The sequence below is a fragment of the Humulus lupulus genome, chromosome X (assembly GCF_963169125.1).
Source record: "Humulus lupulus chromosome X, drHumLupu1.1, whole genome shotgun sequence".
In the NCBI taxonomy this organism is placed as follows: Eukaryota; Viridiplantae; Streptophyta; class Magnoliopsida; order Rosales; family Cannabaceae; genus Humulus; species Humulus lupulus.
In genome coordinates this window covers 28,904,057-28,931,020 of record NC_084802.1, presented here as the reverse complement: position 1 = coordinate 28,931,020, position 26,964 = coordinate 28,904,057, and the positions used below count along the sequence as shown (strand labels likewise).

General features: G+C 37.2%; 2 protein-coding genes and 1 non-coding gene across 4 annotated transcripts; 1 reads left to right on the top strand and 2 right to left on the bottom strand.

Annotated features, from left to right (window-relative positions):
- The first annotated feature begins 4,884 nt into the window (after nt 1-4,884).
- On the top strand, nt 4,885-6,072 carry LOC133805663 (uncharacterized). The gene has a single exon (XM_062243831.1). The coding sequence runs from the start codon at nt 4,885-4,887 to the stop codon at nt 6,070-6,072; it is 1,188 nt and encodes a 395-aa protein (XP_062099815.1).
- On the bottom strand, nt 5,419-5,525 carry LOC133807932 (small nucleolar RNA R71). The gene has a single exon (XR_009879814.1). It is a non-coding gene; the product is annotated as a small nucleolar RNA R71 (small nucleolar RNA).
- Nucleotides 6,073-19,774: 13,702 nt separating the features above from the next.
- Nucleotides 19,775-25,817, bottom strand: LOC133807108 (uncharacterized). 2 transcript variants are annotated; one of them, XM_062245268.1, is made up of 13 exons: nt 25,262-25,815; nt 25,082-25,159; nt 24,000-24,157; nt 23,709-23,784; nt 22,356-22,423; nt 21,919-22,177; nt 21,580-21,711; nt 21,343-21,449; nt 21,199-21,252; nt 21,020-21,103; nt 20,664-20,827; nt 20,375-20,528; nt 19,775-20,177 (listed from the first exon to the last, which is right to left on the bottom strand). In XM_062245268.1, the coding sequence occupies exons 1-12, from the start codon at nt 25,575-25,577 to the stop codon at nt 20,381-20,383; spliced, it is 1,644 nt and encodes a 547-aa protein (XP_062101252.1). In that variant the 5' UTR covers nt 25,578-25,815; the 3' UTR covers nt 19,775-20,177; nt 20,375-20,380. The 2 variants fall into 2 exon arrangements, with proteins under 2 accessions (XP_062101252.1, XP_062101253.1); XM_062245269.1 differs by lacking the exons at nt 19,775-20,177; nt 20,375-20,528 and having other exon boundaries at nt 20,812-20,948; nt 25,262-25,817.
- Between the last annotated feature and the right edge of the window lie 1,147 nt (nt 25,818-26,964).

The following is a 26,964-nucleotide window of genomic DNA, read 5'->3' as shown; positions in this document are numbered from 1 at the left end:
TATAGAGATGATAGGGCAATGGGCCCCGGGTGACTCATTAGTCCCATATCCTAGGATGGTGATCCCCAGTATGATTCCATAATCATGTATTTTGGGCGCTGATCCCCGGTATGATGCATTGATCATTTATCTTGGGCTATTAGCGCCATATGACGTTATAGTCATTTATATGGATGGTGTGCATGCATGGGTAGGGTTATTACTACTAGGCATGTTTATTATGATTTGGTGATATGTTATTAATTGCTTATGATCATGTTTAAGTTTTTTTGCCGAGCTTTGGCTCACGGGTGCTTTGTGATGCAGGTAAGGGGAAAAGAAAGTTAGACCATCCTTGAGTTGGAGAGCTTAGGTGACGATGTGTACATATGCAGTTGCTCGACCACCGCGACCAAGGTTTTAAAGAGGAACTAGGGCCAAACCCTATTTTGTCGCGTAGGCTGCTGGTTGTAACCTTTCAATTGCAGTTACCCTTTTTAAATGTAATTTGGGATCCATGTATGGAAGTTAACATTTTAATGAAATGGTAGTATCATTTGACCAAAAAATTTAACCATAAATAATTAATCACGTTTATTTACATAGTTATGGCCAAATGACTCATTTAGCGAGTTCAGCACTATTTAAAATACACAGTATAACGGTCCATGAGTAGTAAGGCGTTACAACTTGGTATCAGAGCGTGCCAAGGTTAAGGGTTCCTGAAGACAAGTTGGGCATGTACACTCGTCACTAGAGACAAGCTCCAATCAAGGTATGGTAACTATTTATGTGGTTATGTGTTTAACTACTTAAATAGGATAGAAATGTTTTACATGCATGCCTTATTAGGAAGCATGATATTTTCTTATAGGACCTGGTCCTTGACTGTTGATATGATTATGTGCTTGCTTGCTCAGTTGATATATGAATGCTTTATCTACATGCTAGAGTTAAGAGCATGATATTTTGTTGGTAAGATCAGGACTTGCCGATTGGTGCATGAATTTCATAGGCATGTATTTTAGTACCACAGTGGTATGTGAATGTGGTTCTGTTTGGTTTTCCCATGGAGAAGGCTTTTGGATGTGGTCATTATGCTTAATGGGTCAAGTTATTGAATGCAGACGAACTCAGAGGTTATGTACCCAAGGCAATTAATGGGTGGTGTTTATATTGAGGCTGGAAATTATATCCAGGGCCAGAGCTCTCCACCTGCCGCTCAGAATTGGCAGCATGTGTTTGCAGATATTCAATTAAGATTACAGAGGCAAAAGGAAAAGATCAGGTGTTTAAAACAGCAGGTTCTGTCAGGGAACATCTCTTCCTTGGCTATGTTAGGGGTGGCACCATTTTTGGCTCAGCCTAGGGTTGAGAACATATGGGAATTTCTATGTGAGAGATTTCAAGAATATTACCCTCAAGTTTTTGAGGAAGGCCTAGATCCATTCAGAGCTGAACAATTGATGGGCATGATCAGTTCCATCATCGACTGTATGAATGTGGTGCGTCACGATAGGGTGATCTATGTTATATATGTGTTGCGGGAAGATTCCCGGACATGGTGGGAAGTGGTATCCCAGACACGAGATACAATTGCAATGAACTGGAAAGAATTTAGGCAATTATTTAATGAGAGATATTACTGTGATGCAGTTAAGACTTCAAAGACAAATGCATTTATGAATCTGGTTCAGGGAAATACGACAGTAACAAAGTATGTTAACAAATTCGATGGGTTGGCTAAGTTTGCTTTTGATATGGTACCCATGGATGTGGCTCGGAATGAGCGATTTATCCAGGGATTGAATTCCATAATAGCTCAGGGCATTAGTTTCACCCCAGTACATGAGATCTCTACCTATGCTTAGGTGGTAGGGAGGGCTCTTGTTGTTGAGTGTGCAGGAAAGGAGATATGGAGGGAGAGTGTCGGAGAGCGCGGAGCTCAGGCAATGATACCTCTGTTTATTGGATCAAGCAAGGGCGGAAACCCCAGTGATCAGGAAAGAAAAGTTATCAATGTATCCCGTACCTCTGGACTAGAAAAGGGATTCCGGAATGTCTAGATAGGCCATCAGGGCAAAGATGAGTATTGGAAACTCTACTTGGAATGCGCTCGGTGTAAGAGACACCATCTGGGAGAATGCTGAGGAAAGCCATGTTTCTTATGTTGGGCACTTCAAGAGGGATTGTCCAGGACTGAGGAAGGATGAACCAAAGAGGGCAGTCAACTTGACTTTAGCTCGAGTGTTCGCTCTAACGCAGTCAGAGTCAGAGGCTGGGGCTAGTCCCTCAGTAGTGACCAGTCAGCTTCCTAGTTCTGATTCTTATATTGTGCTGATTGGTTTTGGTGCCATGTGGTTCTTTGTTTTGCTGTATCAAGTAGAGGTGTAGACTTAGTATGTGGATTACGTGGTTATATTGTGATGGGAATTTGGTACCCATTGGTAACTTTTAAGAGACGGGCTAGATTATTGTGGGAAAGGACTCATCAGTTGATTTGATAGAGTTGGTTATGACCGACTTTGATATGATCCTGGATATGGATTGGTTAGCTCAGTATGGGGAAACGACAGATTGCAAGAAAAGGATGGTAACCCTTGAGCCTGAGGGTGAGAAACCCTTTGTATTTGTGGGCACTGTGCATGGACCCCATATATTTATGATATCTGTACTTAGAGCTAGAGACCTACTGCAAGGAGATTGCATAGAATTCTTAGCTAGTGTTGTGGATACCACTTAGGTAGTGCTAGTGGACCAAGACAGACTAGATTAGTCTGTGAGTTTCTATATGTGTTTCCAGAAGATTTATCAGGGTTACCTCTATACAAAGAGATGGATTTGTGATTATGTTGGTGCCAAGGACGGAACCAGTGTCTAGGGCACCGTATTGAACGGCTCCAGCAGAGCTGTAGGAACTAAAGGTTAAGTTATTGAGTAAGACAGTATTCTCTAGGATGGATCTTCGATTTGGTTATTACCAACTGAGGATTAGGGAGAAAGATATGTAGAAAACTGATTTTCGTACCAAATATGGGTATTATGAGTTTAGTCATGTCTTCTGGATTATCTAATGCCCCAGTAACACTTATGGATAGATGAACAGGGTGTTCGAAGATTACCGAGATTGGTTTGTGATCGTCTTTATCAACGATATTTTGGTATACTCTCAATCAGAGATTGGCCAAGGCCAAGGAATGCCTCAAAGATCAGGGGTTTTCTTGGATTGGCAGGGTATTACATGTGTTGGTGGAAGGATTCTCAAGGATTGTTACCTCGTTGATAGAGTTGACATGAAAAATTAGAAATTTGCATGGTCAAATAAGTGTGAAAATAGCTTCCAAGAACTGAGGCAGTGATTGATTATAGCTCTAGGTCTAAATCTTCCTACAGATCATAACAAGTTTATGGTTTAAGTTGTGTCCTTATATAGACACAAAAGATGAGTGCCTATGCATCATGTCAGTTGAAGGATATGACCAGAGCTAAAGTAGAGTTACTGGTGGGCTAATTGGACAACATTATGCTTAAGTTTACTCTTTTAGAGAGGATCAAGGGGAAACAGTTGAGTGATCCACAGATGGGAAAAGACTAGAGGGGATGTCCTAGCTGGAGTAGCTAAGGACTATACAGTGTCAGGCATGGGTTTATTGAGGTATAAGGATCGGATTGGTATTCCGATGGACACTGGGATCATACAAGAGATTCTGGATGAATCTTATTGATAAGCGTAGTCAAAATTGGTGAATATTTGGAAATTTGGTACAGGCGATATATCGCTTGTCTTGGGCAATATATCGCCACATGAGCAGTTTCAATTTTTGGCTGAAGCAGAAACGACATTAGATATTGTGTTTTTATCGAGTACATACGGCAAGCGATATATCGCAGTATGGTAGGCGATATATCAGCACAAGGGTATTTTTGGAAATTTTTATGGAAATTCGTAGGTTTTGGTTTTTTGAAAAAAGAATAAAAAGAAGATGGGAAGAACCAGAAAGGGAGAGTTCTGGCGGCAGGAGAAAAGAAACAGAGAAGAATTCACTTTTATTATTTTCTTTATGTTTTTTAATTTTAGATTGTGTGATAAGGTTTAATATTATGAACTAAATTCTTATTTAGAGTATTTTAATGTAGTCACTGGATATTCTATTCATCTTTAATGCAATTTCTATGATTCTTTGAATTTATGTTTATCTATTGTTCTTATGTTTAATGCTTGTAATTGATTGGCCATCTTTTGCATGATTATTGGTTTTAATTCAATATCTGAAAAGTGAGAATTAGAATAGCTTTAGGCAATAGACATAGATTTCAATTTAGAACGAAAGTATCAAATTGGTTTGTGTAGCAATTAGGTTTTTGTTCTTAATGCGGTTTATGTGTATAATTTATCACAGACATGTAGAGAATTCGCAGGTAAACTGAATATTTTATATCTTGAGAAAGAATAGAATTGTCAATAGTAAACTTGCTATAATCATAGATCAAAGAAACATATTAGTAGTATTATTGTTTGAATAGAATTGAAGGTTGATGAAATTAGAATGCTCTAATATTTCACTTATATTAAATTTCGTTAATTAAATTCTGTTTTTCTAGTTTATTGTTCGTTGTTAATTGTCATTAAATTTTCATTAGTCAAATAGAAATAAAAGTTTGCTATCGGTAATTATTAGATCAATTCCCTGACGAAACGATATTATATTTCCACTACTATTACTTGTTTATTCGATTGCGTATACTTGCGCAGTAAAAAAATCGCCACAAGTTTTTGGCGCCGTTGCCGGGGAATTGATATTCGATTAATATCAAAATAGTTAATTTTTTTTCTAATTTGGCTGTTTTTATTTAGTTGAACTAATCTAAGTTGTCGCACTTTGTTATAATAGGTGAATATTTTGTATGCGACGTGAAGGATCTACAAATCTTTTGCCTGTTAATCCTGAAATTGAAAGATCCTGCAGACAAAACAGAAGGAATAAGAGGTTAGAAGCATCAATGGCTGCCAACCAAAGAGACGGGGTTAACAACAATGATGGTCAAAATCACATCGCTCAGGACCAAAATGTGCGAGCATTAAGAGATTATGTGCTCCCTGCTGTCACAGGAGTGCACTCGTGCATTAGGCTGCCAACTGTTACTGCCAATAACTTTGAAATTAAGTCGGCGATGATACAAATGGTCCAGACTTCTGTCCAGTTTGGTGGTCTCCCCAATGAGGATCCTAACTTGCACATAGTGAACTTCCTTGAGCTATGTGCAACGTTCAAGTTTAATGGGGTGAGCGATGATGCAATAAGGTTGAGATTGTTCCCTTTTTCACTAAGGGATAGGGCAAAAAGTTGGCTTATTTCTCTACAGGCCAACTCAATCAATACATGGGAGGAACTAGCTCAGAAGTTTCTCTCCAAGTTCTTTCCTCCTGCAAAAGCTGCCAAGTTGAGGGGAGAAATCAATAACTTCTATCAGAATGAGGGAGAGTCATTGTATGATGCTTGGGAAAGATTCAAAGACCTACTCAGGAAATGCCCTAATCACGATATAGAGAAGTGGATGTTAGTCCACAATTTTTATAATGGGCTTTGTGGTACTACTCGCACTATAATAGAAGCAGCAGCAGGTGGTGCTTTCATGAGTAAAGGTGCTGATGAGGTATATGAATTGTTAGAGGAGATGGCTATGAACAATTATCAGTGGCCTGCCAAACAAGACACCTCACAGAGAAAAGTAGCTGGGGTACATGAATTAGATGCTATCACTGCTTTAAATGCTCAGGTTGCTTCATTGACAAAGCAGTTGCAACAAAACAAGATCTCAGCTCAAGCCCAGGCTATACAGATGCAAGCAGGGTGTGAAATATGTGGAGGGCCTCATTTGTATGAACAGTGTACAGCAGCCAACATGTATGGTAATATGCCAGTTGATCAGGCTCAGGTACAGGCAGTTGGTAATTTTCAGAGGCCTTATCAAAACCCGTTCTCCAACACTTACAATCCTAGGTGGAGAAATCACCCAAATTTCTCATGGAGAAACAATCAGGGCCAACAGTCACAGTTTCAAGGGCCATACAAATGTCACAACAGCCTATGAATCAAGCCGCATCGTCACACCAGCCTAGACCGCAAGATCAACCAGAAAAGCCTAATGACTTGCAAGCAGCCTTGTTGACTCTCACTAATACTCAGACTCAATTCATGACTGAGACCAGATCCTCTATTCGAAACCTTGAGACACAAGTGGGTCAGTTGGCCAACATGCTTAATAACAGACCGCAAGGGAATTTTCCTAGCAATACTATGGTAAATCCTAAAGAAAACTGTCAAGCAATTTCGTTGAGGAATGGTAAGCAAGTGGAGCAGCCTAGTGTACAAAAGTCAGTGGTTCAGAATGAAGAGTTGGGAGAGAAATCATATACAAATGAGAAAGGGGTTATTGGAGACCACCAGGGTTCAAACAAGTGTCCTCCCTTTGTTGATGACCAGCCAGTTCGAGTTCCATATCCTCAGAGGCTTAGAAAAACTACACTGGATAAACAGTTTTCTAAGTTTTTAGAGGTATTCAAAAAGCTGCATATCAATATTCCTTTTGCTGAGGCATTAGAGCAGATGCCCAGCTATGTGAAATTTATGAAAGAGATTCTGTCCAAGAAAAGGAAGATGGAAGATTATGAGACGGTGGCGCTCACTGAAGAGTGCAGCGCGATATTGCAGAGGAAGTTTCCCTAAAAGTTTAGAGATCCGGGGAGCTTTACTATACCGTGTACAATCGAGAAGTTTGAATGTAAGCATGCTTTGTGTGATTTGGAGGCGCGTATAAATCTGATGCCTTTGTCTGTATTCAGAAGACTTGGTTTGGGGGAGGCTAGTCCTACAACAGTCACATTACAGCTAGTAGATTATTCAGTTAAACACCCCAGAGGAATCATAGAGGATGTCCTTGTTGAAGTGGACAAATTCATTTTTCCAGCAGATTTCATAGTATTGGATATGGAAGAAGATGAAAATGTCCCAATCATTCTGGGAAGACCATTTTTAGCTACTGGGCAGGCTCTAATTGATGTGCAGAAAGGTGAACTGACACTTCGAGTTCAGGGTAAAGAAGTGGTATTCAATGTGTTTAAGGCTTTAAAGTTTGCAAATGTAAATGACAACTGTTTCAAAGTTGACATGGTAGAGAAAGCAGTGGCAGAAATTAATCTCACAGAGGATTCACTTCAGAAGAGTTTGACAATTGATGATATAGATGTTGAGTTAGACAGTGAGATCCAAGAGTGTGTACAGTGGATGAATTCTAAAGGGCCAATTTATAATCGAAAATATGAAAATTTGGGCCAAGGACCTGAAAGACCATTACCATCAGTTCAGAAACCTCCAGAGTTGGAATTGAAATCATTGCCTGCACATCTTCAATATGCTTTTCTGGGTGAGAAGGAGACTTTACCAGTCATTGTGTCTTCTTCTCTTTCTAATGAGGAGATGGAAAAACTGTTAAGGGTGTTGAGAACCCATAAGTTGGCAATTAGATGGACGTTGGCAGATATTCAAGGAATAAGTCCATCCACAGTTATGCACAAGATCTTGATGGAAGATGACAGTAAGCCCTCCATTGAAACACAACGTCGATTGAATCCAACAATGAAAGAGGTGGTAAGGAAGGAGATCTTGAAGTGGTTAGATGTTGGTGTGATCTATCCCATTTCGGATAGTAGTTGGGTAAGTCCAGTTCAGGTAGTCCCTAAGAAAGGAGGGATTACAGTAGTGAAGAATGACAATAATGAACTTATCCCAACGCGTACAGTAACTGGTTGGAGGATTTGTATTGATTATCGCAAGCTGAACAAAGCAACCAGAAAATATCACTTTCCACTGCCTTTCATTGATCAGATGTTAGACAGGTTGGCTGGACACCAGTATTACTGTTTTTTGGATGGCTACTCAGGGTACCATCAAATAGCCATTGCTCCTGAGGATCAAGAGAAGACGAATTTCACCTGTCCATATGGTACATTTGCATTCCGTCGTATGCCTTTTGGGTTGTGCAATGCTCCAGCCACTTTTCAAAGGTGTATGATGGTTATTTTCTCTTATATGGTGGAACGAAGCATTGAGATCTTTATGGATGATTTTTCTGTTATGGGGTCTTCTTTTGACGATTGTTTAAGGAATTTAGAGGTTGTGCTGAGAAGATGTGAAGAGGCGAATTTAGTCCTGAATTGGGAAAAATGTCATTTCATGGTAAATGAAGGCATAGTACTTGGGCACAAGGTGTCTAAGAATGGTATTGAGGTTGATAGGGCTAAAATTTCTATTATTGAAAACTTACCACCTCCAGTCTCAGTGAAAGGGGTGAGAAGTTTCCTTGGTCATGTGGGGTTCTACAGAAGATTTATAAAGGACTTCTCCAATATTTCTAAGCCACTCTCGGCATTGTTGATGAATGAGGTGTCATTTGAGTTTGATGAGAAGTGTCTTGAAGCTTTCAGGATACTAAAGCAGAAATTGGTGTCAGCACCTATAGTAATTTCACCGGATTGGGAGCTGTCATTTGAGTTAATGTGTGATGCAAGTGATTTTGCAGTGGGTGCAGTTCTGGGGCAGCGTGTTAACAAAGTATTTCGGACTATTTATTATGCCAGCAGAACATTAAATGGTGCTCAGTTGAATTATGCCACCACTGAGAAAGAGCTTCTTGCCATTGTATATGCATTCGATAAATTCAGGCCTTATTTGATGGGGAACAAAGTTATTGTGTATACGGATCACTCAGCAATCAGGCATCTTATTGCTAAGAAAGATGCTAAACCCAGACTTATACGTTGGGTACTTCTTTTGCAAGAGTTTGATATGGAGGTTCGGGACAAGAAGGGTACAAAGAATTTGGTAGCGGATCATTTATCAAGACTTGAGTTGGGGGATGAATCCAAAATTGCTGCAGGGGAGATTAATGAGAGTTTCCCAGATGAACAATTATTTGCAGTGGAAGATGAGTTGGTGCCATGGTTTGCCGATTATGTGAATTATTTGGCAGCCAACGTAGTGCCACCAGAATTTGTAGGGCAGAGATTGAAAAAGTTTTATCATGATGTGAAGCATTACTACTGGGATGATCCTTTCTTATTCAAACAATGTCCGGATTTTATTATCAGAAGATGTGTGCCTGAAAGAGAAATGAAGGACATCTTGTTTCATTGCCATGCATCACCTACTGGTGGACATTTTGGGGGAGCAAGGACTGCTGCAAAGGTCCTTGAATGTGGATTTTATTGGCCTACTCTGTATAAAGATAGCTATGACTATGTGAAACGCTGTGATCGTTGTCAAAGGGTAGGTAATATCTCAAGACGTCATGAAATGCCTCTCACTAATATATTGGAGGTTGAATTATTTGATGTTTTGGGTATTGACTTTATGGGACCCTACCCACCGTCGTTTGGTAATTTTTATATATTTGTTGGCGATGGATTATGTAAGTAAGTGGGTTGAAGCAGTAGCTACTTCAACTAATGATGCTAAGGTGGTAGTCAAGTTTCTGAAAAAAAAGAACATTTTCTCTCGTTTTGGCACACCTCGAACGATTATAAGTGATGAAGGGACTCATTTTGCCAATAAGATTTTCGATTCCTTAATGGAGAAGTATGGAATTAAACACAAGATGGCATTGGGATATCATTCGCAGTCAAATGGGCAAGCGAAAGTGTCAAATCGTGAGATTAAGCTGATTTTAGAGAAGACGGTGCAAGTTAATAGAAAGGATTGGTCGAATAAGCTCGATGATGCGTTATGGGCTTATCAGACAGCTTTTAAAACGCCAATTGGTACGTCTCCCTACCGTCTTGTATATGGTAAAGCTTGTCACTTGACATTTGAACTGGATCATAGGGCGCAGTGGGCGTTAAAAAAGTTGAATTTCAATCTGGTCGCATCGAAAGCATTAAGGCTAGCTCAACTGAATGAGCTAGATGAATTGCGTCATGATTCCTACGAGAATGCAAGAATCTACAAAGATAAGACAAAGAAATGGCATGACAATAATATTGTCAATCGGACTTTTCAAGTGGGCGATAAGGTGCTGTTATTTAATTCCCGTCTCAAGTTATTTCCGAGAAAATTAAAGTCTCGATGGTCGGGGCCATTCATTGTTACAAAAGTCTTTCCATACGGGGCTTTGGAGATTCAACAAGGTGATTCTTCGCCGTTTAAAGTTAATGGACAGCGGGTGAAGCATTACTATGGAGGCGAAATTGAGAAGAAGGTCAATATTACACTGGTGGATTCTTAAAGTCAAGAAAAGAAGCGTTCGGCTAAATGACGTTAACGACAGCGCATTTGAAAGGCATCTCATTATTTTTAATTTTCAATTGTTTTTAGTTTTAAAATTTATGAACAATTCTTAGTTAGTTTATATTTTTTTTTTCGTTTGACATTCTATTTTTATTTTTCTTTATTATTTCTTTTAATGTAATAGAACCATGAAAAACGTTAAAAAATAGACATTTTTTAAACCGCGGTTAGGCGATATATTGCCTACACCAGGCGATATATCGCATGAACAAAAGATTCAGAGGTGAATTTTGCAATTTTGCTAACAATTTTTTGCAGGTGCCCAGGAGATATATCGCCTACAAATGGCGATATATCGGCACAAGTGAATGGGGCTGCGCTATATCGCTGGTGGTCGAGGCAAAATATCGCCATTCTGGACAGAGACGACGTTGGGCTATATAGCTTGTGGCGATATATCGCCTGTTCAAATTTTTTGAAAAAAATGGCACATGGGGAACACATGATTGCCTAATATCTGTTATTTTCCCCCAAAAATAACCCCAATTCGACCCACTCTTCCAGAACCGAAGCATTCATTCAAGCATCCCATTTTTCTCCCATTTTTCCTCTCAAGCAAATCATTCATCCAAGCATCCAATCATCTCCATCAAGCATCAAAGGTCCGACTATTGCTGTGATTCAAGACCATTTTCCTCATCCTATTCAAGCTTTTCAAGGTACATTGTTGAGTTTTGATGTGTTTGATGATATATTGAGGAAATTTGAAGAACTTAGGTTTTCTTTTGGGCATTGGACGTATTTTTGGGAATTATTGTGAGATTGGTTTGTGTTTCTTGCTTTTGTCATCTTGGGAGATTATTATATATAGTTGGGAAAGATAGTGGGGTTGTTTGAGTATTTTTGGACACTTTTTCACGATTGCACACTACGTGTTCGATAAAAGTACTCAGTGAACGATTTTGCAATATTTTGGAGATTCTTGGGTGTTTCTGAGTTGATTTGGGGTTGTCAGTATGTTCAGCAACTGTTATTTGTATTTTTGCGATTGAACAACTCCATGGCACCTAAGAAATCAAAGACCATGTCCACTGTAACGCCCTACTACCTTAGAGTCGTTACTAAGTGAGTTTAAAACGTGCAATTAACTCGCTGAGCGAGGTTTTTAGAACAAAAGTGTGATTAAACAAAAAGTCAAGGCTGTAATCTTTAAAAGTACTCTACTTCATTAAAAGTTCAAGAGTTTAACATTCGGGATCCCAAAATGAGGTTTGTAAAATATTTACAATTCAAAATAGGTTTACAGATGACTAATTAGCAAAAACATAGTTTAATACAGCCATTTCCCAAAATGCCCCCAACCAAAGCAGTCGGGCAGGCCAAACATGTACGCGCCGCCCCCACGCTCTCCGTACTCATGGCTGGTTGACTTTCTCTTTGCCGTTACCTGCAACACAGAGCACCCGTGAGCGGAAGCCCAGCAAGAAAACTCATATAGCAAATAACATACGCATAACATATAACCATTATGTCAGATAATCCACAGACAAACAAATAGTCTATAAGATTTAAACACATAACGGCCATGCCGTCCCAGAAGCGTTACCAAAGCCTAGGTTCTCGGTCCACACCGTAAGGATATCCCATGTATCCATTGGGGGTCTCACCCTAACCATAAGCACTCCATGTGCTAAGAGATATTCCCGACCCCACTGCCGTTCTCGGCCTTCGCCGTTCTCGGCCCTTCGCCGTTCCCGGCTCCTTTGCCGTTCATTATGCTATAACCACATATATCATTCTCAAACAACAATCAGACATATGATAATTCATTTAAAGCTACACCCTAACAATATTACAATCTAAGGTCGTGCCCTGCAACAACACTATGGGCCCATGCCCTGCTCTACGGGTGTTACAGTTTTCTTACCTGTATCCCGAGCTTTCCGATGCACCAAGGTCACAAGCACGGCCCTCTATCACGAGCCTCTCCGAAATCCTAGTCACAACACATATAAAACACTTTTAATACTAACCAATCCCAAAACCACTTCCCGGAACCAATCCCGTACTCTCGGGACCTCTAATTCCCTAAAACAATGTGTTGGAACCATCCCTCGAGCCCCTGGGCAAAAGCCCTAAAAATGCAAGATTTGACTGTCAAAAAAATAGCCTAGGGCCGCGGCGCCCAGAGGCATTTCCCTGATCCTGATGCAAGCCTGCGCCGCGACACCAAAGAACAGGGCCGCGGCGCCCCTACGCGAACCCAGATTTCTGGGTTTTTCTCTGCATTTTTCCCAAATCAAAACAACTCCAATTCAACCCAAACAAGTACCTAAGCCCCAAAATCAATTTAAAACCCCAAATGAACCCTTTAATAACCTATAAACATCAAAAACAAACTCAATTACACAATCACACTCAAAATCCATTCTTGAGTTTCAAATTTCAGAAGTTCAAACCATGGCTTCTAAAACATAATCCAAAGCTTAAAAACTGCAAATCATACTTCCAAAATCTTAAACCACACCAGGTACGAAATTTAAACATGCTAAGGATTCATACCTCAATCAAAACTCAGCTTGAACTCTTCTCAATTCCAGCTTCAAGCCTCTTTCCTTTTGATTATCCTAATTGAATTTCCAAGTAAAACCAACCATATTTCCTTTAGGTTCCCACACTCAATCTCTGTAAATTCAAGCTTAATTTCAACAAACACAAAGCACAAATTCTTACCTTTGATCAATCATTGCTCAAATTTGAATTTGGTTGCCTCAAACTCCCTTAATTCCCTCCTAGGTTTCAAGAATTCAGTTTTCCTCTTCTTCTCCTCTTTTCCTCTAGCTTTTTCCTCAAATTCCAACATAAACCCAATTGCGGATAAGTGTAAAACGTGAATCCTTTTTCCCTCAGCTGAACCTTATCTAATCCCTGCCTAATGACCACTTTACCCTTCCATAAATATCATTTCCTAACTAAACCTCAAAGGCACCTTTGTCCTTTCACCTATTTTACAATTCTACCATTTTCCTATCTAAACTTGTTACTCTCAGCAGTTACTAATGGTTACTCAAGTTACTCAATCATCAATAACCATTATCCACTAATTCTCAAATGAACTTACAAAATTCCCAAAGTACCCCTAGGCTCCTCCCGAGCCAGGTATAAAATCTCGTTGTGAATTTTAAGTTAACTAGCTCCCTAGGACCGTCTCGGCACGTGCATCACATTAATATCACCACACTCACGTGGTACAAATCACATAATACAATTATCACATTTATGCCATTAGCGGGCTAAAATTACCAATTTACCCTTAACATACAAACGGGGTCCACATGCATATTTATACCACCTAAACATGCATTTTAATCACATATTCATTCAAGTTCACATATATTATCATGTTAATTCACTTATTTCCCTCCAGGCACACTAATCAAGGTCCTAAACCTTATTAGCAAATTGGGGTGTTACATCCACTGTCCAACGAGCAAATGTCACTATTCCTCATACGTTTGTTAACCCCACTGCTCAAAACAAATTTGAGGAATGGATTGTTAAAAATAAAACAGTGATTGTGGAGTCTCACTTTCGGCCAAGTGAATTGGATGGCATTCTGCTGCAGATGATTATTAATAGAAATTGGCAGCAATTGTGAGAGCCCAAACTTTTGGCCAATATCAGTTTGGTAAGGGAATTTTATGCAAATGCTTTTGTGGAGATGGATGATCATACAGTCTTAGTTCGAGGTTAAAAGGTTTGTTATTCTCCTCAAATTATAAACAGGTTCTATGGCCTCAATGATCCATGGGATGATGATTATCGCGCAGGAGTCGATGACAAGGATTATGATTTGCTCTTAAAGGAAATGACTAAACCCAGCTCTACATACAAAATGGGGAGTGACATGGTCACTCCACGATCTATCAAGGCCACATGTTTGAGTCCGTATGGGAGGCTTTGGAACAGGTTCGTCATTAGTACTCTTATGCCTTCCACTCAACAAATGGATGTAACTATTGAACGCCTATACTTGTTATATTGTATTTGTTCAGGAAAGTCCATCAACGTTGGGAGGCTTATCACAGAGAGTATTAGTTATATTGCGCGAGGGGCCACATCTGGTGGTCATGGACATGCTTCGCTGATTAAAAGTTTATGTAAGGATCAAGGGGTGCCCATGAATATTAATGAAGTCTGTGAACAATCTCCCGTAATTAGTCATCAGCCAGTGTTGCATCAAGATGAAAATTATGGGGGTGTTCCTAGGCCAACTGGTTTGGGATACGAGCCTGTAGACCCGAGTCTGCTGCCATTGCCACCTACCGCTGAACAACCTGAGTCTACTCGGCCGAAGAGAAAGGGTAGAAAACCATCAGCTTCTAGAGCTACTGAAGGCTCTAGTTCTCGGCAATATAGTACCATGCAACAAGATATTGAAGATTTAAAGAGACAACAACAGTTGTTGTTGCATGGTCAAACGGATATTAGAGATCGTCAGTTCCACATGACGAACTACATGGCAGATTTTTGTGGGGCATTTGCGCGATACACAGGATTTAATGACTTTCCAAAATGTCCTCCAGAATTGCGCCAACCATATCAGCCGCCTCCGGATTCCGAAGAAGACGAGTAACTATTCTGTTGTCAGGTTTTTTTTTATTATTTTCTTTTCTTTTTCTTCTTTATGATAAGTTCCTTTGGATTCCATGCAACACTGAGGACACTGTTTATTTTAAGTTTGGGGGACTATTTATTTTTCTTTTGATTATTTATTTTTATTCTTAATGTTGGATGACTGTACGAAACTATTATTGACTAAGACAGGTGGGGCTTCAATGATGAATTATGCCAATTCTTGGATGTTGTTAGATTGATGCTTTGGATATGTAGACTGTGTGCTTAACCTGTTGATAATTGATCTGAGTATTGTCATTTGTTGTATTATATGTGTTTTATTTAATTTATGCTTTACGTTATATAAGTTTATAAGTATTGTGGGAATTGGTATGTTTGGTGGATATTGAAATAAGCTAGAACTTGCTCAGTTAATTTGTTGAGACGAAATTCTAAATGAAGTATTAAGTAGAGATGATTTAGGCAATTTTCTTTGGTAAACGTTTGAGCCTTTCCAGCTAACCGATAAAAAAAATTATCCTTAGTTACCATTTTTTAGCCTAAAACTTTGGTTTTTGTTCTTGATTGTACTATTTAAGCCTAAATTTCCTAACTTTATTATTTTTCCTTTTCCTTTGTTATCATAAGCATATAATTTGTGGGAAAGAAGAATGAAAAATGGTGAAGTATTGGTATGATTTGAATGTAGTATGATTGTACAAAAAGAAGAGAGAGAGAAGTTTTTGAGATTATAAAACAAAAATTTTGATTGTCACACTCCTTGAAAGAAAAAAAAAACATATACATATATATATGTGGAAAATATTAAGTTTGGGGGAGTGTGACTTGAAAAAAAAAGTGATAAGTCTAGAAAAAAATATATATATAATACAAAAAGAAAAGAAGAAAATTATGAAAGTGTTGTAATCTCTCTCTCTAATTGTATAAAAGGGTGATTTTTGGTGTGGTGAAGAGAAATTTGGCTGGTTTTGAGGTTTATATGCTTATGGTAATTTTGAGCCTAAATGACTATTTATCTACCTTTACCTAAGCCTAATGTTATGAGTCTATCAAAGTCCTTTTGATCTACTTGATACAGATTTTATATTAGTGGAGACAAGTTAATTGAGCAAGCTTATGGTGAATTTTGATGGGTTTGTGGTATGAATGAATGTTGATACTTGTAAAATTATGTTTTGTACGGTATTTGTTAAATGAAATGTGTATTTGCATGAATGACAGTATTTGGAGAAATTATTAATATGTTGAAATTCTAGTCACATGATCTGAAGCATTGGTTGAACGATTGAAGAAGAATTGGAATTTTTGAGAAAAGTTATGCCCCTAGTCTAAGTTTAAATTTTTCTGTGAAGTTAAGTCATCTAATAGTTTTTTCTAGTTTTGGATTGTTTCTTTGTTCTTTCTTTTGTTTGTTTGAGGACAAGCAACCAGTCAAGTTTGGGGGTGTGATAAGCGTACAAAATATACGCTTATTTATAACTTTTTCAGTTTGATTTGGTTATTTTTCTCAAGAGAAAGTTTGTATTTAATCTATTTGGTGAACTTGTGCAGTGTGTCGCAATAATTCTGATTAGTACGAGAATGTTGATAAATATCTGTTTGAGTAGTCAAAATTGGTGAATATTTGGAAATTTGGTACAGGCGATATCGCCTGTCTTGGGTGATATATCGCCGCATGAGCAATTTCAATTTTTGGCTGAAGCAGAAACGACATTAGATATTGCGTTTTTATCGAGTACATACGGCAGGCGATATATCGCAGTATGGTAGGCGATATATTGGCACAAGGGTATTTTTGGAAATTTTTATGGAAATTCGTAGGTTTTGGTTTTTTGAAAAAAGAATAAAAAGAAGATGGGAAGAAACAAAAAGGGAGAGTTCTGACGGTAGGAGAAAAGAAACAGAGTAGAATTCACTTTTATTATTTTCTTTATGCTTTTGAATTTTAGATTGTGTGATGATGTTTAATATTATGAACTAAATTCTTATTTAGAGTATTTTAATGTAGTCACTGGATATTCTATTCATCTTTAATGCAATTTCTATTATTATTTGAATTTATGTTTACCTATTGTTCTTATGTTTAATGCTTGTAATTGATTGGCCATCTTTTGCATGATTATTGGTTTTAATTCAATATCTGAAAAGTGAGAATTAGAATAGCTTTAGGCAATAGACATAGATTTCAATTTAGAACGAAAGTATCAAATTGGTTTGTGTAGCAATTAGGTTTTTGTTCTTAATGCGGTTTATGTGTATAATTTATCACAGACATGTAGAGAATTCGCAGGTAAACTGAATATTTTATATCTTGAGAAAGAATAGAATTGTCAATAGTAAACTTGCTATAATCATAGATCAAAGAAACATATTAGTAGTATTATTGTTTGAATAGAATTGAAGGTTGATGAAATTAGAATGCTCTAATATTTCACTTATATTAAATTTCGTTAATTAAATTCTGTTTTTCTAGTTTATTGTTCGTTGTTAATTGTCATTAAATTTTCATTAGTCAAATAGAAATAAAAGTTTGCTATTGGTAATTATTAGATCAATTCCCTGACGGAACGATACTGTATTTTCACTACTATTACTTGTTTATTCGATTGCGTATACTTGCGCGGTAAAAAAATCGCAACACTTATACTACCCCTTATTCTCTGCATCCAGGCACCATGAAGATGTACCAGGATTTAAGGTTTTATATTGGTGGCATAGAGAGGGACATGACTGAGCACGTGACAAAGTGCTTGGCCTGTTAGCAGATCAAGGCAGGATATCAGAAACCAGTAAGGCTATTATAGCCTTTGGGTATCCTAGAATGGAAGTGGGGGCATCACGGGGATTTCGTGGTGGGATTGCCCAGGATAGTGGGCCAGTATAAATCAATTTGGGTCATTATAGACCAGTATACAAAGACAACTCATTTTTATCAGTGAGGACGAGCAATACAATTGACCAGTATACAGATCTCTTTGTGAGAGAGATAGTACGCCTTCATGGGATTTTGAGGTCTATCTTATTGGATAGGGACCATATCTTTACTTTCAAGTTTTGGGGAAGGTTACAGAAGACGATGAGTACACAACTGAAATTTAGAACAGCTTATCATCCTTAGACTGATGGTAAATCAGAGAGGATTATCCGGATATTGGAGAACATGCTGAGAGCATGTATATTGGACTTTGAAGGGTCTTGGAATGAATATTCACCTCTAACAAAGTTTTCCTATAATGATAGCTACCCAATTGATTATTGGAGTGGCACCTTATGAGATGTTGTATGGTAGGAAGTATAGATTGCCCATTCAATGGGATGAGATGGGTAAGAGAAAATATTTGGATCCTGAGGTAGTTCAGAGGACTACTGATGCCATTTAGAGCTCGGATGCTCGCTTTTTAGAGTAGATAGAAAAGTTATGTTGATCTGAAACACAGGAACGTGGAGTTCCAAGTGGAAGACTATGTCTCCCTTAGAGTCTCACCATGGATAGGAGTGAGGGAATTTGAGGAAAATAGGACAAGTTGAGCCCTAGATTTGTAAGACCATTTGAAATCCTAGAGGGGATCGGTCAGGTGGCCTATAGGATGGCCTTACCTTCGACACTGTCGGTCGTACATTATGTATTTCATATTTTAACACTTTGAAAATATGTATTAGACTTGACTCATGTATGGGGTTAAGAGGATTTGGAGCTTCATGCAGATCTCTCTTATGAGGAATTACCAATCCAGATACTAAACATAATGGCAAGGTTCTGAGGAACATGTTATACATTTGGTTAAGGTATTATAGATGAACAGTGAGGTCGAGGGAGCGACCTGGGAACTGGAATCAGATATGCGGATTAGTATCCTGAGCTATTCAGGTCAAATTTCGATGACAAAATTCATATAATGAGGGGATAGTTGTAACGTCCCAAATTACTTAATAAGGCTTAGGGCCTTGACTAGGCTAGGATGGAAAATTATGTGATTATGTGATATATATATATGTGTGTGTGTGTATCATTATATGATTATGTGAGTTAATATGACTTGATGTGCATATTTAGGTGTATTAAATATGCATGTGTGTCCGTTTCTAATTAAAAAGGGCAATATTCGTAATTTAGCCCGTTATGGATATATTTGGCGTATATGTGATATATGTGCGAGACCACATCATTATGTAGATATATTTGGGTCACTCGACATAAGGCGATCCTAGGAAGCAAGCTAGTGGAGAAGTCACAACAGACCAATAATTGACTCGGTGAGAGTCAATGGGTAATATGGGTATTTAGTACATTACCACGATCGGGTAATAGAGAAGTTATTTGGTAATTATTTAAAGATATTTTAAATAACGAGATTTAATTATTTAAACTATCATAAAATATCTAAAAAAACATTATATTTTAATTAATTTTTGTTTAAGTTTATAGTTGTTCTAGTTTTTGAATTTGACAATGACAACAAAAAATTATAAATCATAAGTTTAATATAATATTAATATTATAAGTAAATTTTAAATTTAAGTTTGTTGCTAGTTGATATTATATTATATATTTAATATGATATTATTCTAATACGTAAAGTTTAAATTTTATTTAAGTTATATAACTTATGGTTTTATTATTTTTAAATAATTATTATTATAAAATATCTTATTTTAATTTGTTTAATTATATATTTATTTAATTTTATTTAAATTTAAATCATGTTTACAATATACTGTTAAATATAAAAATATTTTGTTAAATATAAGAATATTCACTCAAATTAAATATAAAAAAAAACAAAAACAAAAATTTGTTAAAACCAAAAATTACTGTTATTACTTTTTTTTTATATATAGAAGAGATGTACTTTCCTATTGAATAACCCAAATAGTTGTGTAAATCAGTCTAAAAGCATAATTTCCCATCCAAGGGGATCGTTATATATAATGTTGTGTCGATTGAGAAGAGTCACTCAAATTGAATATAAATAAACATAATTGAGGAGAATGTACAAATTTCAACTCAAAATCAATTAAGAATATAGAAAATAATGATCAGACCTTTACTTACTCGAAGCCTCTGATCGAAAAAATAATATTTTCATTCTAGAGGCATGGCATCAAACACTAAACTAAATTCTTCTTTTACACTAGTAGGGAATTTTCTTTTTCTTTTTCTTTTCTTTCTGAAAACAGTTTCTTAGAAAAGAAAAAAGAAATACACAATAGAAAAATCTATGAGCTCCGGTCTGGAGTTTAGCTGTGGTTCTTTTGTTCCTTGTGCTACACAAAAACCTGTCATATCATATATATTATTCTGAGAGTGACTTAGTGAGTCTACAGCTATTATTATTTAATTTTATTATGACTAAAAGCAATGGTTATATTCATTTCATAACCGTTCTTGAACTGAGTGGAAAATATCATATACTAACACAATAATTGGAAGAGAACACAAACATTTTCAATGAGATTTTTTAAGTTGTTTTTACCTTAAATCAGTTCTGCACCCACATGGGTTCCAAGGAGAAAAGCTTGTCGTTTCGGTTACGAGGAGTGGAGGTTACCGGCGGAGGTGCATGTACTGTAATGGGAAGAACCCACTCACTTTTGTCTCTTCCCTCTATAAGAAGAGGATGTTCGTATCTGAAGCCAAGGCAAAATCCATATTAGGACAAATAAATACTCCAAATGTTGCTCTCTAGAAAGTTTGAACTATTCTCTATGCAGGCATATCACATCACATATTATATCGAAAAAGGTAGTATTTTCAAAGCGTACCTGGCCCAATCCATATTTTTTGGGGTGGTAAAGAATTCAAATCTAAGGGCCCATTGCACAGAAACATGGGGAGTGGAAAAGGACATAGGCCCATCCATGGGAATGGAGAAGAGAAAGCTTGTTTGCACCAAATCAGCAACCACCTCATAATGATCACTCTGAACCTACAAGATAATGCCCAGCAAATGTGCCAGAAATCAAATTCATTAAAATGTGTTGGAAAAGTATGTCATAATAGCTTTACCGGTGATTGGTTCTACGCTGTCTTCATCTTCGAAATAGGAACTGTAATCATCAATGAATGAATCATCATCATGTCTTCTTCCAAAATTATTTTGCAAGCTTAGAAATTTTACCTTTGTAATTGTTGGGGAATTCCTTCGAGAAGGATGAACATGTCTTCGACCTATTGTCTCTGAAGTCTCCAATGTTATTGAAACCTGGAAAACAGCAATCCCTTCATAGAGCATCGTTAAAAGGAACAATTGTTTGGTTTCTGTTAGTGATAAATTAGCAGCACAAATACCATAACTACCTCGAGGCATCTTCTAGCTCCTTCTTCATGAAAGAAGGTAAGGGTTCCACCAATCTGTTTAACAATAATTTGCCAGGGATGAAGAATAAATCAAGAGAGATTAAAGGGGACTGAATTATGCAAACAACAAGCAGAAGATTGTACCATATCACTAAAATAATAAATTGAGTCAGAATTCTTTGGGGAAAATCTAAGCATAACACGGTCGTCCATCCGGATGTTATAGGATCTTCCTCGAATGAAGCCTTCTGCTGCAGGAAATGTTTGCATAAAATTAGTTTTGAAGATTCCAGACAACAGGAACCACTAGGGTTAAAGATCTAATAAGTACAATATATATATATATATATATTTGAAGAGAATAAAAGTGTGCAAGAATACATGCTAGAGGCTCAACAGCTCTAGCAGCTGGTGAGGAAGATGCCCCTGCTTCGTCATCTGCAGAAAGTGACCTCGTCAGCTTCTGCTGCTGGCTTGGAGAGACAAGGGAAGATGACTTTGGCGATAACAGATCTGTTGCAAAGACAACATCCCACTCAATAACACTGCTGTTCAACCTCATACAAAAATGGAAAATGAAGTCCCTGTTTTGTGAAGAAAATTTTAAAATTGCAATTATAGCCTAGTGGACAGGCCAAAAACTTCACAAACATCGTTCTGGAACTAGGAATATAAAAAATATAATATTACTCAACCATAAAGCCACTAAAAAACACTCACCATTCCCAGAATCATACGTGACTTCAGCCACAGAGAGCCGAGGAAGTGCTAGATTGGAAGACAAACTTGTACGATCTCCTTCAAGATATCCACCATCTTTAAAGGACAACCTTGCTGCATATGATTGCAAGGAAAAAGAACTTCCGAAGGTTCTATTGATACCATCTTTTGTGGGATTGTATGAAGAAACAGACGATATCTCATCCTTGGAGCTTTCATATCCTTCTTCAACACCATCATATATATCATTTGCTCTAACCTGTACGAAGGTAACTCGACTTCATACTAATGTTATAGAAAAGTGAAATCCTTTGTTTATAAAAAGAACATAAAAATCAAAGTAAAACCCTATTCTTGAGAAAAGATAAAATTACTCCAAAGCACCTCTAAATGCCATCAAAAAGTGATCGAGAAAACGAAGTAAAGGTTATACTTACCCAGTCAGAATCTCCATCTAGCTCTTTCCAATATAAATCCATTTGGATAGTTTTCGAAGGAACAATCCCTGAGAATATTTAAAAGGATACTTCAGGCAACCTTTTTGCATATACAAAAAGTAAAGACATTTGAAATCTTACAAATATCAGTAATCAGAATTGCATCTGAGCCAACTTCAGGATTTTGCATGGTTAAGGAAAATGCACAAAACTGGTAAAAACATAACCAAACATATTTTATCCTAATATTCCAACACTAACTACAGCCACCAAACTAGACTTAGATGTGAGAGCAAGAATTCCAACAACAAATCAGAACACATCAATAAGGGAGTTTCATGCATGCTAATTAGTATTATGGCACTTTTATGCTACTTACCTTATCTATTATTTTTTTTTACATATGGAAACAATATTCTAGGACATGCTAGTAGGACTATAAATTTAAAGCACCCAATCAATATTGTATCTTCTATAACCAGCACAAATCCATGGTGACTTCTGATTAGGAGTAACAAGTTAATCACGTTTTAAGAACAGCCTAGATCATAAACCTATTTGTATCTCTAACTCCTAGTCATACACCTAGTATCCTAACTGTTCCAAGTTAATTGACCATTTCATTGAAAAACTTTTTCCCCAAGAGAATCAAGCACTCCGAAAGCATATTGATTGGGTACACCTAGCAAGCATATACTGCTAGTAAAACTCTTATGTCACTGAACCAATCTTGACGAATGTTGACTATTTTATGAACGAATCATACTGATTTTTCTCCTTAGGACTGGTACACAAGATGTCATCCCTAGTACCCACCACAAACATGAACAGTGAAAGCTTTACTTTAAACCTAAGTTGAGCCAAAATTTCCATAGTATTACAAGGAAACTGCACAGATAAGAGGGCAATAGAAGACTACTACATCAACAGTACCTTAAATTCTTTTCTTTTCTTCTTTTTTTTCCCTACTGAACCACCACTTTTTAGGGAATGAAACTCCATTCATTTGTAACATCTAGAATTTTCTTATTCATGAAACGTTTAATTTTTTAAATAAAAGAATTTGTTTAAGGATGAAAATGCAGGGAGGCCCATCAAAAGTAACAACAAAGAGAGAATTTACAACGAGAGAGAGAGAGAGTGGGAGAGAGAGAAGTTAATTTCAATAATCTTCCGAAGAAACAGCTAAAAGAGAAGCTCAGAAAAAGGCAGTTTCAACTTTCATGACTATGTAATCCAAGGGATGGAATAAACAAAAACTTAAGGAAATTAGCAACAGGAGTGAAAAGAAACCCCCCCCCCCCCCCCCCCCCCCCCCCCGCGCCCAACCACCACCCAAAAGAAAAAACTCACCATTACCTTGACCTTCCTCTATTGGCAAGCCATTGTTTTTCTGAGTGACCCGTACTTGTAATGGAACACGAGCTTCCTGAATGTTTGACAGTCATGAATCCATAAATATAAAATCCTTGAGAATATCCTTAATTCAAAAAAATTACAGAATTGGGGGGAAGAGAGGAATCCTCCAAAAAGAACAAGTTATGAACTAGACAGTAGTGAAAGTACGACCTACAGTATCATAATACGACAATCTAGACAAAAAAAGTATTCTAGCAACAAATTATGAAGTCAAAGAAAACGAACCAATTCAGTAATATCTTTTACTGACTCTCCACGAGAATGAGGATTTTCCAAAATCAACCATTGCCCAGATATTGTACTCCTAACATAATACAAATAACGAATTGTAGCACCCTTGTATGATGGTGGAATAACATTTGGTAGCAACGTTCTCACTACATCTGTCAAACAAATACTTTACATAATCAATTGTCTTGGGTTATAATGATAATGATATAGCAAGACTCAGATACAGGATACCTTACCTAAAGCATGTTATTCTTGTCACACAATTTAGAATCAAAATAAGGTGCAATCACAAAATACACGGTTTAAACAGAAAATGACAAATTATATTAGTAAATAGTAGAAACACCAAATATGATAGGTAACTTAGTTAGCTAAAAGTGATTGGAAAATGAAAGACTGCTGATCACCTAGAGACACATTGTCTAGCTTCTAGCAAAGATTTGTCTTACCATGCCTCTTAGTCACGTTGATAGCTATACTTATGAAAATGGTAACATGATTGCTGCTTGAGGGGCAACTAAGAAAGAAGAAAGTGTTGACTAGAAACTGCATTCCACTATATGATTCCTATAATTTAAAGAACCGTGCAACATGGCAACAAAGCATTCAAGGAAGGCAGAAGCTTAGCTCTGTTTGGACGTACTTGCTAATCTCTCTAGGATTTCTGATGCTAAGGAAGTAGTTCTCAGCTAAATAAAAGGTTGTCCTTTTCCTTTGTTTCTTCTTATTTGTGCTCATTGTGGAAACAAAAGTAAAGAAGGAAATTCCATTTTCTTTCCGAAGTCATAAACAGCCCATGTACTTAGTATAAATGTATTGGCTTTTGTTCTTCTTTACAATGCAGGATTCATTGGAACTTCAATAACAATCTTCCTATTGAAAATATACAAATTCATAACTCGAATCTACAAACACTAATCAAAATCTCCCACAAAACAAACTACCTTTATGATCAATCCAAACATGAATGAACAGCAATTCGCATAAACTATCTTCAGACCTCTAAATTACACCATTGAACCATTTACTCAAAACCAAAAAAAAAAAAAAAACCATCAAAGGCAGTAATATCTTACATGATTTAGTTGCACCAGCTGAAACAATCTGATTAGAAACCAACGCCGTCGTCAATCCCTCTGCGAACACATATTCACCTAAACAAGGCAACAAACAAACAAACAAAATCAATACTTAGAAATTCCAGAACTACGAAAAACAAAAACCAACCCAGTTCTTCAATCACAAGCCCAAATTACCTCTTCTCTGTTTCGATCCCGGAACAGGCTTCTGCGTGGCGAACCACTGCGTATCCAACTTCTCAATGCCTTTGATCTCAAAGCTTAGACGCTCGACCAAAAGCGACAAGGCAAAATCGCCCTCGACGGAAGGGTTTCCGATCTCGATGGTCACGACCACGGGATCTCCAGGGCCATACACTTCCTTATCAGTTTGAAGTTTCAGAGTGGGCAAAACCTGGGCGCTGTTCTTTAAAGCTTTGGCGTTGGCTCCTCCTTCTCCACCACCACCACCACCACTACCGCTGAAAATGGAGGAAAACCTAGGCGGCAACATCTATAGCTTTCCTCTTTCTCCCTCCAAATTGTACAATCTGAGTGCTAATACAGTTCCTCCTTGTTCCTTGGAATTCTGAGAAAACTGAAAATTGTTCTGAAAATGGTTTTTGGAAACAGAAATGAATGAATTGGTTAAGAGTTAAATAAGAGTGAAAAGAGTACAGATCTTGATGAGAGGTGGGTGGAAGTTTTCTGGTTCTTATGTTTTTGTTTTACTTTCTTTTTTTCACTGTATGAATTATATAATATTTATATATATATATATTCAAAATAAATAATCAACAATATACTTATGTTGTTTCTATATGCTTGGTAGATCTAGTTTTATGCATAAGATAAAGTGTTATTTCTCAAAAAAAAAAAAAATCTACTCTTCAAATGTTAGGTAAAAATTATTATTTTTTCCTTTTCTTTTTTAGATAAAACTGATATTATTAATAAGAGAAATCAAATACAATAGTCATTAGTGGAGGAATCTCCCCAAATACAATGAGTATCCAACGTTAGAGCAAATTTGGCTAACAAATAGGCCTCAATGTTAGCTGATCTAAAAACATGTGAGATATGTGCTCTAGGGAAATTGGATACAAGATGTCTAATGTCAAATAATAATGAGTGATATTCAGTTTCAATATAATGTACTTGCAATTGCATCTCAATGAGCCATTTGAGGTTGTGTACCAAGGTCGTAGCCTCCATAACGTCCACTTTGAAAGAACCAATGACAAGTCTTGACATGGCAACAATAATAGTACCATTGGAGTCATGTAGGATAGCCCCAAAACTAGTTCTCCTATTGTGGAGGTCAACCGCCGCATCCAGCGGGAGGTAACAACCAATGTGGCCTTATGGTATTATGCAATTGAACAAACATTTGCTGCTGAGTTGAAGGTTTGAGAAGCTAGCGTTCAACTCGAAACTTATGGATGTAAGCACGAGCATACTAACAAATGACAGAAGCTGGTTTAGGTTGTCGCCCATGTAATTCATCATTACGTTTAGACCAAATGCACCATACACAGACACATCACTTCCTCAAATTCAACGGTAGATAGACGCTCAGATAAAGTTAATAACAGTGAGTGACAAGATGATGAAGTCATAACAAATGTATCAGTAGGTAAAGACCTCAATCGCCATACTTGCTGTAATGTCCTACTTACTCCAAGACCGTTACTGTGAACTTTAAACAGTGCTTAACTCGCTAGACGAGTCATTAGATTATAAACGTGCATCTAGGTGTTATTAATTAATAGGCCAGGGTGAAAATTTTCTATTAAAAGGAATGGATATATTTTATTTAAGACATAAAACTGTACATGGGCCCATAAAAGCGTTTACAAGTTATTTACAATCCAAAATGGACATTACAGTGTAAAAATTAC

Bases quoted from the DNA above. Each gene is read 5' to 3' on its own strand.
- LOC133805663 (XM_062243831.1), top strand. From the start codon at position 4,885: ATGCGACGTGAAGGATCTACAAATCTTTTGCCTGTTAATCCTGAAATT.
- LOC133807108 (XM_062245268.1), bottom strand. From the start codon at position 25,577: ATGTTGCCGCCTAGGTTTTCCTCCATTTTCAGCGGTAGTGGTGGTGGT. The intron at 21,712-21,918 runs GTGAGTGTTTTT...TCTTTGCAACAG, and splicing joins CACGTATGATTCTGGGAATG to ATCTGTTATCGCCAAAGTCA. The intron at 21,450-21,579 runs GTATTCTTGCAC...CATTTCCTGCAG, and splicing joins AGCTGTTGAGCCTCTAGCAT to CAGAAGGCTTCATTCGAGGA.